This window comes from Natator depressus, chromosome 5, assembly GCF_965152275.1.
Source record: "Natator depressus isolate rNatDep1 chromosome 5, rNatDep2.hap1, whole genome shotgun sequence".
In the NCBI taxonomy this organism is placed as follows: Eukaryota; Metazoa; Chordata; order Testudines; family Cheloniidae; genus Natator; species Natator depressus.
The window spans coordinates 122,923,818-122,941,184 of NC_134238.1; the positions used below are offsets into that span (position 1 = coordinate 122,923,818).

Below are 17,367 nucleotides of genomic sequence, written 5' to 3' on the forward strand. Positions count from 1 at the left end.
ATATGGTACCCAATTAACAGGCAAGAGTAATGTCCTCCAAAACTGGGAAACTATGGGGCACAGTCTTGTCTATGGAAAGATGTAAATAGAAATGATTCCCTGTGGTCTCAGACCTTTCATGGGAATACAACACCTCTAAATGTCAAGGGAGAAGGGAATAAAAGGTGGGATTGCAGATGAGACTCAAGTCTCTCTAAAGCATTAAACTAATTTTCAGCCCTTTGCATATAAGATACCGAGCTCCCTGTGTTTACAGTTATATCTGCAACTCAAGAGCATTGAGCAGTCTACAAGAAAGCTGAAAGACACTAATCCAGGCTGACCTCTTTAAACAGTTATCAGAGTATAAGGACTTTGTGCCATCTTCCAAGCCTCCCCAATGACCTGGTTACCCCCACTGGTTTCTGACACTAGCCTTGCTCAGCTAAGTCTTCATATGCAGCCAGTTGTAGAACATCATTAGTTTCTAAAAATTACAGACCATTTTCTAACACCGAAGGTTTTCCAACCGACGCAAGAATTCTATTCTGGACATCACTGTGATGGATAAAGATGAATAAACCATTGCCTAGAGACTGGTGATCAAATCTGATTACATTCAATATTGGCAAACAGAGGACAGCCCCAGCCAGTAATAAGTATACTTGGAGCTTCAACCGGACAAATTTCCCAGATCTGAGGAAAATTTGAGTGAAATTGATCAAGAGGGAAAACTTAGAGATATGAGTGAAAATTGTGAGTTCTTTAAGATGGCATTATTAAATGGCCAAAAGCCATGATTCCACAATCAAGAAGCCAACTTTGGCTAAAACCTCAAACTGGTTCAGTAGCAGAGTGAAGGCAGCAATTAGAAACAAAAAAGCAACCTATAACTTAGAAAAAAGGGAAAGTAGACACAAATTAATTTAAACTAGATGTTATAAAATGAAGAAAATTGATAAGAGGAGATGGACATCAGAAAGAAAAATCTATGGCTGGCAGGTGTAAGAACAGTGAGGATTTCTTAAAGTACATTGGGTACAGGCCCATGACCAGCTAGAGATGGTAGAATTGTTGATGTTGTCAACAGAACAGAAATATTTATTGAACACTTCTGCCTATTTCTGGAAAGCAGCGGAGTAATGTACTAGCATCATGTGAGGATGATGAAGTATTTTCTAGTCCAGTAGTAAGTGAGGATATTAAACAGCATCTGCTAGGGATAAACATTTTTAAATCGGCAGATTCTGATAACTTGCACCTAACAGAGTTGAGTGAGGAGATTTCTGGCCTGCTAATGTAAATTTTTAATAACCCTTAGAATATTGGGGAAATTCCAGAAGACTGGAAGAGTGCTAATGTGCCAGTATTTTAAAATGCAAGTAAGTTGACGCAGGTCAGGATGTCTGGCCGATTGTTACATCAATCCCAGTCAAAACAACAGAAAAGCTGATGTGGAACTCAACTGCTAAAGAACTGAAAGAAAGGAACATAATGACTGCCAGTCAATATGGTTTTATGGAAAATTGCTCATGTCAAACAAATCTGATTTCATTCTTTGTGATCACAAGTTTGGTTGATGAAAGTAACTATATAGATGTAATAAGTCTAGACTTTTGTAAGGCATTTGACTTTGCTGCACAACATTCTGATTGAAAAATTAGCACTAGACAATATCAATAAAGCACACATTACATGGATTAAGAGCTGACTAACTGACAAATCTCGAAGTAGCTGTCAATGGGGAATCATCAGATGGAGGTGTTTCTAATGGAGTTCTGCAGAAATCAGTACTAGACCTGATGCGATTAAATATTTTCATCAGTGATCTGGAAGTAACTTTCAAATCACGGCTGATAAAATTTACGGTGTGACGTTTCACTCCATATTCTGCCAGAAACAGAACAAGCAGATTTCTGTGTCTCCAAGATATACCAAACTATTGTAAGTGGGTAGTGCAAATATTCTGTACAAGGCTTTGTTCTCTGTGTAGCGTAAAAACTAGAACCTGGTGCAGAGAGAACATTGTAATCCTATTGCCCACGCCTTTCTTCTACAGACCTGCCACACTTTCTTTTGCGGAACACAGACAATTAGTTTGCTTTACTGGCAGCCTCCTTGTCTACAGTTGCCATTTGGGGGGGTGTAATATAAAACTGCCTTGTGCTGGCCCAGGATCAAACGACAGGCTTTGCTAGAAGTTGCCTAGCATGCATTTTGGAGCTATCAACATCTCACTGTAAATGTAGAGGATTGTGAACAGAGAAAAACATCACCCAAGATTTTGCGAATTCTTGTAAGAGAAGTCTGATTAATTCAGTAACAGTTACCTTTTCCCACACCTTTCACAAGGAGGGGGAAACTGAAAGTCACTGCTTGATGTGTTAGTCTCTAAGGTGCCACAAGTCCTCCTTTTCTTTTTGCGGATACAGACTAACACGGCTGCTACTCTGAAAACTGCTTGATTTGATGCTCTCAACTGATTAAAAAAACATCAGATGTTGTGGCTCTGCTATTGACTTTCTTAGGGTTAAAAATTGCTCTCAAGCGTTTAATTTCGGAGTCCAAACTAAGCCTGATGAAATTTGTAAAGAACGTAGCACTGCATATATCACTTTTTAAAAGGACCATTGTGTACACTGGCATTTCTTTCCAATCCATCTAACCCTCTGTGACCTTGTTCATGCTTCCTAGCATATTGTCAGTTGCTTTTTCATCCTTTTTAAAGTTAAATTCGGCTGCGTGGTTTGGGACTCTGTCCTTAGAATAATCTTCACAGATGTGTCTGAAGGGTTTGACTTCACAATACACAGAATTCTTCATATTTGCTCTGAAATTCTTCCACTGATTCTGAAGTGATTAGCTGTGACACAAAGGTCTTTCAAAACCATTAGGTCAACATTCCCCTAACCCCCCATGCCTCTAACCTAAGTGGCCCCAGCAGTCATAAGATGACTTGTGCAGTACTCCTGAGATCCAAGAGAAACTTGCTTGTTTCCCTGCTTGAGGAAATGGGTACATTTCTCATTTTGTCTTCTGTGCCGCTTTTCTAGTGTTTCAGACACAAATTCCTGGTGGTGCGTCCGATGAAGTGAGCTGTAGTTCACGAAAGCTTAAGCTCAAATAAATTTGTTAGTCTCTAAGGTGCCACAAGTCCTCCTGTTCTTTTGTGAAGATAAACAGCCATTGGAAATATTGGGTCACCTTTCAAAGTGGCATTTCTCATCACGAAGGGAGGCAAATCCAAGTAGTACCATGTGACATGAGCTGTAAAGAAGAGCAACAATATTTTGTGATGGCCAAACAAAACGGAGATTGAGCAGCATGTGAGCTTAGTTATGTACGAGTCAGGATGCACAGACTGTTCCAAGAAGCTAAAGATTTCATTATTCCAAGGGTGCCCTCCTTCTTGGGACATATCTTGCCCCCGTTTGAGGATCCATGGAGTGTGCCTAGAGGAACCAGACAGAGCCTGTGCACTTTGCTAATGTTCATAAGCTTTCGTTGGATCTTTAAGTGATAGCAGAGCATCTTCCATTTCCATGGTTGCAACAAAAGCCTGCTTTGAACATTCAGGTTACCATGTCTTGAAGAGTGGCCCAAACTTCCATCACCTAAATAATGGCGTACATGAAGCTTGCTGAATCAGGAGATTCTCTTAGGCAGTACACGTTTCCTGTAACTGGACAGTGAGATGTCTTTCACCTCTCCCCTCCCATTTACCTTTTTCAGACAATTGTACCTGTCCCACAGCACCTGAGGTGGATGAACTATGGGTTTTAGACTCAAATACCATGAGGGGAAAGAGCAGAAAAAACTCAAGAGTACAAAAAAGATATTTTTTAATGTAAGGTCCCATAAGAACTGAAATCTCTTTGATTACAGAGATTCCCATAACAACTTCGTAATATAGCTCCAGGCTAAGGTAAGACCCTCTTGACTACAGCAAGATTCACCTGGGCTGAGCCTCCAGGCTAACAGAATCTTTCAAGGCTGCCGTTGTCTGCAAAAGTCAAGTTTCCCTATTGGATTAAGCCCTTGTCAACAGAGGACAATGGTTTTTAATGTTTATAACTTTACTGAAGAAAGAGTATGTCCACCACACTTTGTTTATGCCATTTTATGCTGCTTTCTTGTGACTCATTGCACCCACAACAAGTCAGCAATGTGATGTTCTTCATAGGCGTGCACACATTTCATTAGGGTGTGCGCCCAGGGAATTTTATTTATTTATTTATTTAAGGCGAACGTTTATTGAATATTCAATCATAAAGGACATTATTTTTATTCATCAAACAAACTAAAGAAACTAAAGCTTAACTAAACATAATTTTTTTTAAATTAACAACTAAACTTTACTTAAAAAATGAGACACAAAACGCTACACTATAACCAGGCGTATACAAAGATACAGTCAATTTTCATGATCTTTATCTTTAACCAGATAATGAGCTAACCCAAATTGACCAAAACAGATTAAGATTTCCTCATCTACCTCTCCTAGAGAATGAGACGTCACTCACCAGGTGTTATGGACTTAAATTCCTCAATCACATCATTGTAATTAACTGACGAAGCCAATCCTTGTTCAATGTACAAAGTCATGAGTGAGTCGAGGCGCTGTTGGGACATTGTACTTCTTAAGTTGTTTTTTACGTGTGCTAGTTTCGAAAAGGCTCTTTCACATGAACAGCTTGTCTGCTCCTTTTCTTATCTTAACAACGAACCGATCCATATTTTAAAATTAAAAGGCGGTATCATACGATTGAATTAAAACGTAAAGCCACGGGCTTGTTATGCTATTTCAGTAGAGTACACGTGACAAAGATTACAAACACTGTAGACATTGCGCTGGGCATGCCTCATGCGGCTGCTTATATAGGTCAAAGAATTTTCTAGAAGAGTAGTCGGAGGAGGAGGGGAGGACCAATGGTAATGTGGCGCCGCAGTAGTGGGGATGCATGCGGTGAGCGAACGCGGGCTTTCTGGATAGAGCGTATCATGCAATTAAATTAAAACTCAAAGCCACTTTTTTTTGAGACATTAGGGCAGGCGTGGGCAAACTTTTTGGCCCAAGGGCAACATCGGGGTTCCAAAATTGTATGAAGGGTCAGGTAGGGAAGGCTGTGGCTCCCCAAACAGCCTGTCCCCACCCCCCACCCACTTCCTGCCCACCTCAGAATCTCCGACCTACCCTGCTCCTTGTCCCCTGACCACCCCCACCCCCCGAGATTCCACCCCCTACCCAACCCTCCCTGCTCCATGCAAGACACACATTTCTGGGGTGCAAGGCTGGGGCTAAGAATTTGTGGGTGTCACCCTATATGTAGTTCATACATGGCTGGGAGAGCATTCATGTAACTTTGCTGGGTGTGCCTTTACATACTAATTACTGTGAGTGAGCATGTCCTGGAGAGGCTACTTTTTACTAACAGAGCCGTGTAAAAGGCATGCTGGGCTGGAGAGTGAAGGGGACACAGCAGTTCAACAGTCCAGCATGTACCCTGGGGAATGTCTGTCTCTCTCTCTCTCTCTCTCTCTCTCACACACACACACATTTTTGTTATTTTATCATTTTTCTTACTTTATCCTAAGATAGATGTTTTCACACTTAGTACCACATACCATCTCTTATGTCCACTTTTTGAATTTGTATTTGCTGTTTAATTTTGCTGCAGCCAGCAAGTTGTTGTTTTGAATGCAGATGTCATGGAATTCCATACATGAGACCCACGGTCGCATCTAATGCAAAGTTCACTTTTGACTAAGTCTATGCTTAGGTGATTGCTCTCATCAGTCCACAGGTCTCCAATCACACTGAAAACTAATCACACTCCCCTAATGAAATGCTGCATGGCACAGAAAAAATACTGAATTATTTTTTAAGAAATCTGGGGCTTGAACCATCCTGAAAAATGTAAACTGTGTCTGAGCTGGTCCACTGAGACTTTTATCTTCCATTCTAGCAAGTGCAGCAATGTGTAATAGACAGACCTCCTTATACAAAGCATCTCCATCCACACTCAGTTTCATCCTCTCATCAAATGAAGGCGTCTTGTTAAGGCTCCGGCCAGAAAAACGAATAAGAGGAAGAATTCTCAAAAGAAAACCATTTCTCCAGATAGGCCACTCTTCTAAACTGCCTTGGCTTCAATTCTGAACTTTTATTGAGCTTCCCTGGGCAGGTGCGGTAAAGCTCTGTTCACATGCTAACCAAAGAACTCAACATTTTTCCTGTCAATCAGCTGACTGCTGACGTAACACCATAAAGATCTGCGGCATTCCTAGCATCCATTTCAAGAATACAGCTGGGCTTCTGAGAGATGGCCGTGACCAAAGGTACAAAATACATGTAGCTCTTAGGGGAGTGTCAACATGTCACTTAACTTGCGCTTCTGAACTCAGATGAATCTCCAAACTGGATTGTAGCAGTCTGGTTCTCAAGGCTGCAACAAATACAATGTAATGGCCTCCCAGTTCAGCAGAAGCCTTTCAACTGCATGAAAGAGGCTTAACCAGCAGGTGGGGGACGTGCAGAAGCACTCTGAAATATTTTGCTGGGGAAAATCCAAACAGGACTTGAGGCACCCAACTTATTTGCACTGCGTGAAAACCCATTAAGAACTTTTAAAACCAAACCTCCCACTTCAAAGCGGAGTGCTTTCCTGAAAATTTGTGCTGTGTTGTGCAGGTCATTGCAGTTACAATTAGTCTGTATTATCTTTGTTTGTATTGCTTTCACTTTAACAAAAACAGAGCAGTTCTTATCATAATTCACTGATGCATTCTCTGGTCCATGTGCAATTACGTCTTTCAGGGCCAAACCAAAGTTATTCACAGCATCAATTATACATTTTGTAACAGATTCAGATGATTCATCTGGCTCCTTGTAAAAATCCAAAAGGACATTGTTCAGGCCACTTTCACCATAAAAAGAAAAACAAGCAGCCAAACGGAAAAAAAATTAGTTTCCTTAATTTGAAGCATCTGTAGCAACAGCCAATGAAGAATGTCTTGCCTTCGGTTTTTCCACAGCACTTTCCACAGAGAATGACCCTACTGCATATTCCACCAGACTTTCTATTTTTGTTCTTGCCAGCTTTATCTTGCTTGCCAAAGAGGAATCTCACTGTAGGCACACTGATAGTTTGCTGCCACAGTGAGGGATGTTTTTATAGTGGGGGTACTGAAAGCAGAAACCATGAAATTGGTTATTACTACTTCAAGACAGGGGGTGCTGCTGCTCTCCCAGCATCCCTAGTTCCAGCACCCCTGGCCACAGTTCGCTGACAAACAATTGTACGAAGCTTCACCCCATGACAGACAGACCAATTCAGTTGCAGTGACAATGTCCACCGTTTTTGCGTTTTTCAGTGATTACAAATGTGTAATACAGATGTTCTGTTTTGCATTCTGAAGAGTGGGCTGGTGCTTTCCCCCGGTAAAATGGTGTTGAACAGCATTAACACCAGCATATTTTACTGTAAACACGCAATAACAAATTCTGCCACCGGCATTAGTTTTATCCCATTTAGCCGGCCAGGCTTTAAAGTCTGCAAACGTTAATGTATTTTCTTCAAATGTGCAGTGTCTGAAGTGTGTCCTCTCAAGAGGCATGGGACCTCTGGTGCAGGTGTTACCCATTATCCTCACCACTCTCCATTGGTTATTTAAGTTGAAATTTGTTCTGTAATTTAACCGTAGAACTCTTTCTCCTACCAACTCTTCACTCTAGCACTGACACTTGCAGACACGGGGACATGAACAAAGTAACTGCATAATCCATGTCCTTTCTCCTCCTCCTGCCTCCTTTATGTCTCAGGGCCTGTCAAGTCTATCTTCTAGATGCTTCAGTGGAACCTGTGAAGTGCTTAGCATACTTAGGAGCTCTAGAAAGTATTCAGTTAGAATAAGGATTCTTCCTATATTATACAATAATAAGAATTCTTCCTCCTTGCCCTTAGATAGTAATTTTTCCATAGAAATATGCCTCCCATGTAGCCTCAAGTCTGAGGTAACACCCAGGAACTCCCCGAGAGAGGTTCTTAAAGGAACGTGTTTCTCATCATACAAGCTTTCCGGAGAGAAATAAATAAATAACGGAACACCAGAGAGTGACAGACCGTCGGTTACAAATTCTCCCACCTACTGAACAACAAATAAATACGTACAACAAATGAAAAAAGGTATTCTCCTTTGGGGAATAACAGATGTTTAGTGCAGGACAGGGGTGTGGCAGGTAGCAAAGGCTGGGTTCCAGTTTTGTGTTTTCAAACCCTTTTTATCCTCATGCCAAAGATTACTGAGCCCCTTGAAAGGGTAAGTCTCTTGGGCAAATTGCCAGTGAAAGTAATAAAAAAGACACTGGGTTCTGTGTTTGTGCTTGACAGAATATATCTCTGTGTTCACACCCTACACACAATTGTAATAATGTTTGTACAAGGTACGCCTTGTGAGGGGTCATTTAAAATCCCATAACTGGCTGATCCGTAATACCATGGCAAAAGGCACATAGCAACTGTGATACCGCATGGCCAGAGGGCAGCAGGAGAGTGTTAGAAGGGAGCCTTATTCCCTGTAGAGGGAAGAAAGTTTTCTATAAATTAATTAAAGCACCTGAAGCCAGTCACATGATAAAAACTCCCTGCTTCAATCAGACAAGAGGAGGAGTTGAAGCCGAGTGGATTGGTGTTGGAGTAGAGAGCAGTTTGGAGGAGTTGAAGCCGTGTGGATTGGTGTTGGAGCAGAGAGCAGTTTGGAGGGAAGCAGAGGGGAGTTTGGAGAAGTGCTGCAGTGGGCTAAGAAGACCAAGACCCTAGGTAAAGGGACACCTGGTTTGTGCAGAGGGGGGGCAGGAAGCCCCACAAGCTAAAGGGCAGGAGAGGGAAGTAGCCCAGGGGAAGGAACCGCTAGTTCTAGACGTTTACCGCTATCCCTAGGGCCCCTGGGCTGGGACCCGGAGTAGGGGGCGGTCCTGGGACCCTCCCTCTCCACTCCCCTCCTCTAGGACACTAGTGGGGCAGTTAATACCCCAGTTCAGGGGCAAAAAACGGTGCCCTGAAACACACACACCCCCCACAAGAGAAAGCACGAGACCTATCAAAGTAGTGCCAGCAATTTGCCACACAACACAAAAGGTAAAGCTATGAGCATAAGCTGAAATCATGACTGAAGTATGTTTCCCAGATAAGTCTGGGGAGTGGCTAAACCGGTACCTCATAGACAAAGGGCAAGCTGACACCTCAGCCAGGTGTCAACAAGGCTGAAGGACCAATACCTGCTCAATGGTCGCTCTTTGACAAGGATGGGGGCGGGGGACCAAAATTACATCTTAGCAAAGAAACAACATGGAGTTTCCCTTTTCACCAGGCTGTCTGTCATCTTCCTCCCAGCGGGACATGCTTCTCAAAGGGGGGACAGGACTATAAAAAGAAGGGCAGACACCCCAAAGTACCTGCCTCTCTCTCCCTGTCGCTGGCATCACACCTAAGAAGAAAAAGGAAAGCGGGCATTGGAGTCGGGGTGGGGGACTCCTGACCTGAAGAGTTTGTTCAGTAACCTTGCTGGAAATAGGTGGTGAGGAATTTTGTTTAAATCTAATAGTTTGTTAAGTTAGGCACTAGTAAGTGTTTTATCTTTTGTTTTCTTTTAACCATTCTTTTTATTTTATGCCTCTTGGCTTGTACTCACTTAAAATCTCTCTTTGTAGTTAATAACCTTGTTTTACCATTTTATCAATTCCAGTGTGTTTAAGCTGGAGTGTCTGGGTAATGCTATTTAATATAATAAACTGGTATATTATTCCCTTAAAGGAATAAGGGACTCGATATGTTCACACTGTCCGGGAGAGGGCTGGGCATTACAGGACATATGTTTCTGAAGGGAAATCTGGGACTGGGCGTGTTGGTGTCACCCTGTGGTGATCTTTAAGGTTGGTAGGAGTCAAGGTGTCAGTGCTCACATCTTTTCCCAGCATTTCTCTCACCTTTTCAAACTGTAGATAACTAGGAGTAGGGCAGGACCATGTGCAGCGAAGAAGAAACAGGACAGCAGCATAAAGGTGAACTAGATCCATTAGAACTAGAGAACATTGCAAGCAGCAGCCATGAAGGCGGAATTAGGTACAGGCAACAGAGGCATGTGCCTGGGGTTTTGGCTCCTGGAGTCAAGTGATGATATCAGAATGGTAGTTATTTTTAATTTTGTCCCCTAGGCTTCACAGCTACAATGCACCATAATGCTCTTCCTGAGCCATGACAGTGTATGATGAGTCCCATGGCCATGGGGCACCATGGGAGAAGTAGTCTGGCTTAAGAGCCCAGCAGGTAGAGAACTGGGCCACCATATATCCAAACTAGGGTTGTCAGTTTTGGTTGGACATATTCCTGGAGGTCTCCTCACATGACATAATCTTTAATTCCTGGAGACTTCAGGACAATCCTGGATGGTTGGCAACCCTAGTCCAAACTACAATTCCCAAGAAGGACGATGGTAGCATCTCCAAATTGTCAACTGAATTTCTCTGTTTTCAGGCATTAGGTTTTTGGATAAGTCGTCAACATTTTCTGTGGAAAGCAAATACTTTTCATGAACATTTTTTAGTCAAAACCCCATTTTTTGGGTAAAAAAAAAAGAAGTTTCCACAGGTAATGTTTGACCAGCCCTGGTTGTTCACTATAAAATGGGTGGTGCTTTTCCAGTCACAACCCCACCTCTTACCCCAGCAAAAGACACTGTCGTCGGGGTGATCTTCAAAATGGTTTACTACTTAAAAGGCCTTTAACCTGGGGGCAACTCAGGAAGTGTTTTGTCATTTATGGGGGTTGAAACCCCAGTTCCTTATTCCAAGATAATTTGCAAAATACAACTGTGTGTGTGTGTTTGGTGGGGAAAGGGGGAAGAGGGACATGGGCTGCTATTTTATGCAAAGAAAAAAGCTTCAGGGTCAGGAAATGACACGTCTCAGCTATTTCAGAATAGGGGAGAGGCTGCAGGGATGTGTCAAGAAGAATTTTGACCAAGAAGAATTTTGTTCTTACAGCTAGTGTTCATTTAAATAATGAATTAGTAATAAAATTGTAACAAATCAATCACGCTTATTCTGGTGAAATTTCTAAAAAAGTCTTACACTAATGACTTCTTTAAAATGTTTGGTCTGTGAATAAGGAACTGGGACAAGGCAAATGACTTCAGCCTTGTGTGTTAGTTTCTTTTAAAATGCAGTTAGCCCTTCATTGCTCTTCATTTGTGATGTTCTAGAGCAGTGGTTCTCAAACTTTTATACTGGTGACCCCTTTCACATAGCAAGCCTCTGAGTGCAACCCCCCGAGTGCAACCCCCCTAATAAATTAAAAACACTTTTTAAATGTATTTAACACCATTATAAAGGCTGGAGGCAAAGCGGTGTTTGGGGTGGAGGCTGACAGCTCACGAGCTGGTTCTAGATTCTAGACTATTCTCAGTGGTAGAAGAGGACAGGACAAGGAGTAATGGTCTCAAGTTGCAGTGGGGGAGGTTTAGGTTGGATATTAGTAAAAACTTTTTCACCAAGAGGGTGGTGAAACACTGGAATGTGTTACCTAGGGAGGTGGTAGAATCTCCTTCCTTAGAAGTTTTTAAGGTCAGGCTTGACAAAGCCCTGGCTGGGATGATTTAATTGGGGATTGGTCCTGCTTTGAGCAGGGGGTCGGACTAGATGACCTCCTGAGGGCCCTTCCAACCCTGATATTCTATGATTCTATGAGCCCCCAGGTAATAACCTCATGTCCCCAAGGGGACCCAGTTTGAGCACCCCTGTTCTAGAGGTCATAGGGGTGGCACATTGTTATTCACTCCTCCGCAAGGTGGAGGCACTGTGCACTGAGAATCCAGTTTTGCTCTTTGACCGGTAATCTAAGGCAACACGGGCCATCAGCCCAGGAGCAGGAAGAATGGCCCTGGTGTGACAGCCACACGGGAGGGAGGAGAAAATAGACTGTACCATACTGGGGAATCAGAGCGCTCCAGGAGGGAGCTACACCACTGTGCCTGAACCCACGGACGCGTCAGCATGCCTGCAGCCAGGGCCAGTTGCAGTGGAACACAGATTCTGCCCCCTAGCCCAGAGGACATTGACCATGATGTTTGTGCGTCCTGCTGCCAGCATTGTCTCCAGCCCCAAATTATTTTTGTGCCTTTTCTCTGCATCCTTTCCAATTCTTCAGCTTCCTTTTTAAAATGCACACACCAGAACTGCACCCAGTATTCCAGCATCAGTCTCACCAATGCCATACACACAGGTAAAAATCACCTTCCTACTTACCACTCTCCTGTATCACATCCAAGGATGGCAGATCAGTCCTTTTTGCCACAACCCCCCTACAAACTAAACCTTCTCCGAGTCACTGCTTCCCAGGGCAGTCCCCCATTCTGTACTGATGGCCTGTATCCCTTATTACTAGATCTATCACTCTGCCTTTGGCTCTGTATGACTGCCCTGTCCTCATCATTTATCACTGTGCTACTCTGTCATCTGAAAATTTTATCAGCAGTGATTTTATTTACTCTGAGATCACGGATGAAATGCTGAAGTGTTGGGCCTCATGCTGATTCCTGCAGAACCCCACTAAGAGCACCCCAGTTGTGACCCCCCTGCTGACTACTTGTTGAGATCAGTCAGCTAGCCAGCTCTTAATCCATATAAACATAGGCTTTAATATGGTATGGCACCCATTTTAATCAGAATCTCCTACACTACAACCTCATTTTACCGTAATCTGCATTATATCTACAGTTACCTGTATCAGCCAAACTTAATCTCAGCAAAGAATGAAATCAGGTTTGTTTGACAAGTCCTATTTTCCATAAAATTATGTTGACTGGCATTAACAGGATTTCTATCCTTTAGCTATCAATGGCAGCTTTTCCATTATTTCACCCAGGATTGCTATCGGGTTAATAGGCCTATAGTTACCCAGGTAGCAGGACATGGTTGTGCAGGGACTTCTCTTAGAGTCCCTGAGGGTCAGATTCTCAAATGTATGTAGACTCTAGTGGGATTTTCATAAAAATCTGGCCCAGTGGGTCTCAGGATACTGAGTCAAAATTCCTGACTCACCTTTCTGGGCCCAGTAACAGCTCAACTCAGCATTGTGAGCTAACAGATGGTATAATGTGGCTGTTGCTAATCTGGTCCAACTGCAGGAACCCACTCAAGGCTAGACTTGGAAGAAGTCGCCCTGCTGCAAGGAAGTACCCAAGGAAATCCAGTTTGCTAAGCTATATTTTCTTCCTCCTAGGATTCAGCAAGTTCTTTTCTGTGCTAGAAAAAGACCCAACAGCAAGGGACCCCCCCCCCCCCCCCGAGAGACGGGTGGGCAGAGGGTTTGGTTTTAGGAAGGTGCAGAAGACTAGGAAGCATCAGCTATTATGACGATGGAGAAGCTATGTCACGGCAAGAGATGAGCAAATGGCATTTGTAAGCTTTACTGAATAATTTGGAACAAAATACATTTAAGGAAATCTTAACTCAAACCAGATGCTACACGGTCTAATGAACAGAGCACAAAACTGGAGCACAGGAGACGTGAGTTTAACTCCTGCTCTGCCACTCACTTTCTGGGTGACTTCCCTTCTTTGTGTCACTATTTCCCCATCTACCTTTTATCTGTCTTGTCTATTTTGACTGTAAACTTTTCAGGGCATGAACAGTCTCCTACTTAAAAAGGTACAAGCACTGCATTTCCTATCCCCTTCCTCATTCTTGCTATCATCTCTGCTTTTCCCAATCCCCACACACCCCTCCCTCCCTCAACTCCATACATGAGAAACACTTTTGGGAAAGACGACTTTGGTGAGGGGATGGGAGTAAAAAAGATCCCACGAGCCTTCTACTGTAACTGATTTTATTAAAAATAAAGCAATAGAACTGTGCCTGAAATCAGACTTGTTATTCCATTTTATTTCAACAAAAAATAAAATCAATTAACTGGATTCAAGTTAACAGCTTCCTAGATGGAGTTTAGGGATCCAAAGAAGTTCATTTTTCACACAGACAGGTTCAGTAAGATTGACAGCCATAGCACTGTGGTATTTTAGAGGTAGCTCCAGAACAAAGAAATCTGTTTGCACTTAATACTTCTTACAAAAATGGAGTATGATGCAATTTCTGGACACAAGACAAGGGCTGTACCAGCACAAATAGAGATATGCCGCCACATGGGAGCATTACATGACCTGAAATCAATCAGAAGGACAATAACCATTTTCCATACTTCCAGCTAGGCCATTGCTCTCACAAAGTCAAATATGCTTAAATGAAATTTTTAGATCCATTCGGTATGTGAAGTCTGCCTTTTGCATCTTGTTTATTAACAGAAAGGCAGCCACAATCCTTTGTGTTTCCATGTATCCAGTCTTTGCAGCTCTTCTGTATTCATATATTATCCAATTTCTTTAAGATGTATGGAGCTGAAAAAGAATGTACAATCAAGATATAGATTTTTAGTTCAACTACACAGGATTACAAGTTGTTTAAGGCATACAATTTGCTCTGCCTATCGCAAGGAAAAAACTAAACTTGCTGTTTGTCCACAAATCGATGATCTCCCATTCAGCAAAGCAAGAACCTGAGCAAGAACCTCAAGCAAGGTCTTGAAAGGTGACCTGCAAAGAAAAAAAATGGGTGCTTGCACCCCATCCTCCCTCCCCCCCCAGTTGGCTTCCTATGGTGTATGAAGGAGGCTTGGAAGGTAGGAGGATTTTGCTTGCTTTTTACATTATAAACTCAGATCTATCTACACTAACTAGACTGCTTTCTGGAAGAGTTGGCAGGATGAAGAAATTAGAGTGCCAAGGAAGTTAGACTTGGGCCTTCTGTACATTAGAAAGGGTTTGGAAGTACAGCTATACTGGCAAACCCTCCTAGTGCAGATGCAGTTTACACTAGCAAAAATGTGCTTTTGCTGGTATAGCTTATACCAGTTCCATGAACAAAATAAACCACACCAGCAAATGCAATTTTTGCAGTATAAAAAGGTCATAAAAAACCCACAAAGCAAGTTTCTAGTGCAGATCAGACCTGCATGAAGAGTAGTTTTTATTGAGATTGTTAGTAGATTTGTTAACACCTGTTTAACTTAGTTTGGAGGAAATCTGTCAGTTTCAACATTGCTCTAATTTTCATTGAAGGGTTAGGGCCCTGATCCTGCAAGCTGTGCCACAGGCAGACCCCTGCAACTGCACAGAATCCCACTGAGTCCCTGGAACAGCTTGCAGCTTCAACGACTGAGCAACTTCCAGTCTTCTTCTGCAGCCCCCAACAAGACTCCCAGAAAAACCACGAGAAACAGAACTTGACATGTTATTTTTACGGCTTAAAAAAACCCAACAAGCAAAAACATCAATCCGTTCAGGCTCTTGTACATGATAAAGCAGCAGACACTGGGATCAACCTAGTTTTCCCTTTGCAAGTCATCTGTAAAGAGGATAGTAGCGTGTCTTCCTGTAAAAATATTCCTTTACCCATCTAATTACATGTATGGTGAATATTTAAAAGATCCTAACTCAACGAATTACTCATACACACCAATGCCTTTACATGAACATACAACGCACACAGCAAAACAGTATTATGCTGCTGCGTTTTCTTGCCTTTGTAGTAAACTATATGTCAGTCTCACTTTGCTTTGCTGACAAGGGGTAATTATTCCATTACTTGACAAATGCAACACACTATAATGGACAGGAATGCCCTCAGGTAACTTTTGGTGTGCCTCGCTCTTACTCTTAGCTTTTTTCTTTTTTAAGGGTGATCGATCCCTTTGTGGCTTGAGGGCCTGCAGAAGTTCAGTGTTACAACTTATAACTTCACGTTTTAAGGAGCTGAGCAGAAGGTTTACTTTGAAGACAGAACTAGCGTTAGAGAACCCAGAATTTAAGAAGCTATTCTGAGGTCTGAAAGCCAAAGAGCTGCACCAGGAGACAGTCACCCCGGGCACGTTTACTGAGACAGCCGTGGGGCAGACAGATCCAGGAGAACGACCCTTGCAAAACGAACGTGAGCCGCTCCCCGCCTGTGTCGGACCCGGCGAACAATTCGCTGCAGCGACAGGCTCCAAGCCCCGCAGGGCAGCGCAGCCTCGGGACCGTACACTGAGACCCTTAGTTTTTTCTGTCTTTTCAGGCTTTAAAACTTGACACCCGATCTGCACATGCGAAAAGCCGAGAGACTTTCCCGACGCCCTGTTTTCGCTACCGCCAGGCGCGCCCTTCGCCGGGGGCAGGAGGTCCGGCCGGCCCAAGGCAGCTTGGGGTTTTTGCGGCGGGCTGCACAGCCGGCTGCACCCCAGCGTCCCCGCAGCGTCCCCAGCCGGGGTGCAGCTGGCCGCGGGGTGCCTGCACGGCCATCAGCAGGAGCCGCGGCACCAGCGCGGGCCCCGGCGAGCAGCCCAGCGCCCCGGCCGCCCCGCCCCAAAGCCGCCTTGCCCGCGCTAGCCCCGGCCCCGCTACTGCCCGCTCCCCGCCCGGCGAGCCCGCGAGTTCCCCGCGCCTGCCGGCTCCGCGCTGCGCCCCACGGGCGGGCACGGCACGTGCGGAGCGCGCCCCGAGCGCCGGCCGGGTCACGGGCGGGAGGAGGGGGCAGCGCGCACCCACGTGGGGCGGGCGGCTGGTGGCGAGGCCCTGGGGGAGGGGAAGGGCCAGCACGCGCCCCGCCCGTCACTCACTGATCCGCAGCAGCGCCACGTAGATGAGGAAGGTGCGGACCGAGCTGAGAACATCCTGCCGCATCTTCCGCTTCAGCTCCTCCGGGTCCATCTTGGGCCCCAGCCCCTCGATCCGGAACATGGCGGCGGCCAAGCTGCTCGGGCTTTGTGGCCAGGACTGCTGCGGGGCGGCGGGCGGTGCTGCCCCGCTCCGCCCTCTGGCCCCGCCCGCGCTACGGCGCCTCAGCAGGGACACTCCCGGTCACAACCCCTTCACCGTCACTCTGCGCAGGGGCGGAGGAAAGGCTGGGAGCGAGTCACATGACGACGGAGCGGCGTGGCGCCCATTAAGCCCTCGCGGGAGCATGCGCGGGAGCCGCACTGAAGCCTGGCTGCCCTCATCGGGGGTGGGGCAGGAGGCGCTGTGCAGCTAGCGGCTCTGTGGGCGCGGCAGGGCGGGGGCGGGTCTGGCTGGCGCGCGGCTGTGTCGGTTCAAAGCCAGGCGGGACCACTGTGAGCCTCTGGTCTGAGCCCCGGCCGAGCGCAGGCCCCAGTCGGGCCTAGCGCGGCGTTGTGCCAGCCAAGGCACTCACAAGCTTCAACGGGCCTTTAGTTGCAAAGTGGACACCTCTTTACCAAGCTGCGGCTGCACCCTCGGTAGCTCTCTCCCGGCCTCGCAACTCCTCTTCCTGTTTCCTGGCCTTTC

The 17,367-nt window shown here is 44.9% G+C and overlaps 1 protein-coding gene across 1 annotated transcript; it reads right to left on the bottom strand.

Annotated features, from left to right (window-relative positions):
* Positions 1-13,893: 13,893 nt before the first annotated feature.
* On the bottom strand, positions 13,894-16,970 carry TOMM5 (translocase of outer mitochondrial membrane 5). The gene is made up of 2 exons (XM_074952141.1): positions 16,683-16,970; positions 13,894-14,427 (listed from the first exon to the last, which is right to left on the bottom strand). Exons 1-2 carry the CDS (start codon positions 16,801-16,803, stop codon positions 14,393-14,395), a joined length of 156 nt encoding a protein of 51 aa, XP_074808242.1. The 5' UTR covers positions 16,804-16,970; the 3' UTR covers positions 13,894-14,392.
* Positions 16,971-17,367: the final 397 nt, after the last annotated feature.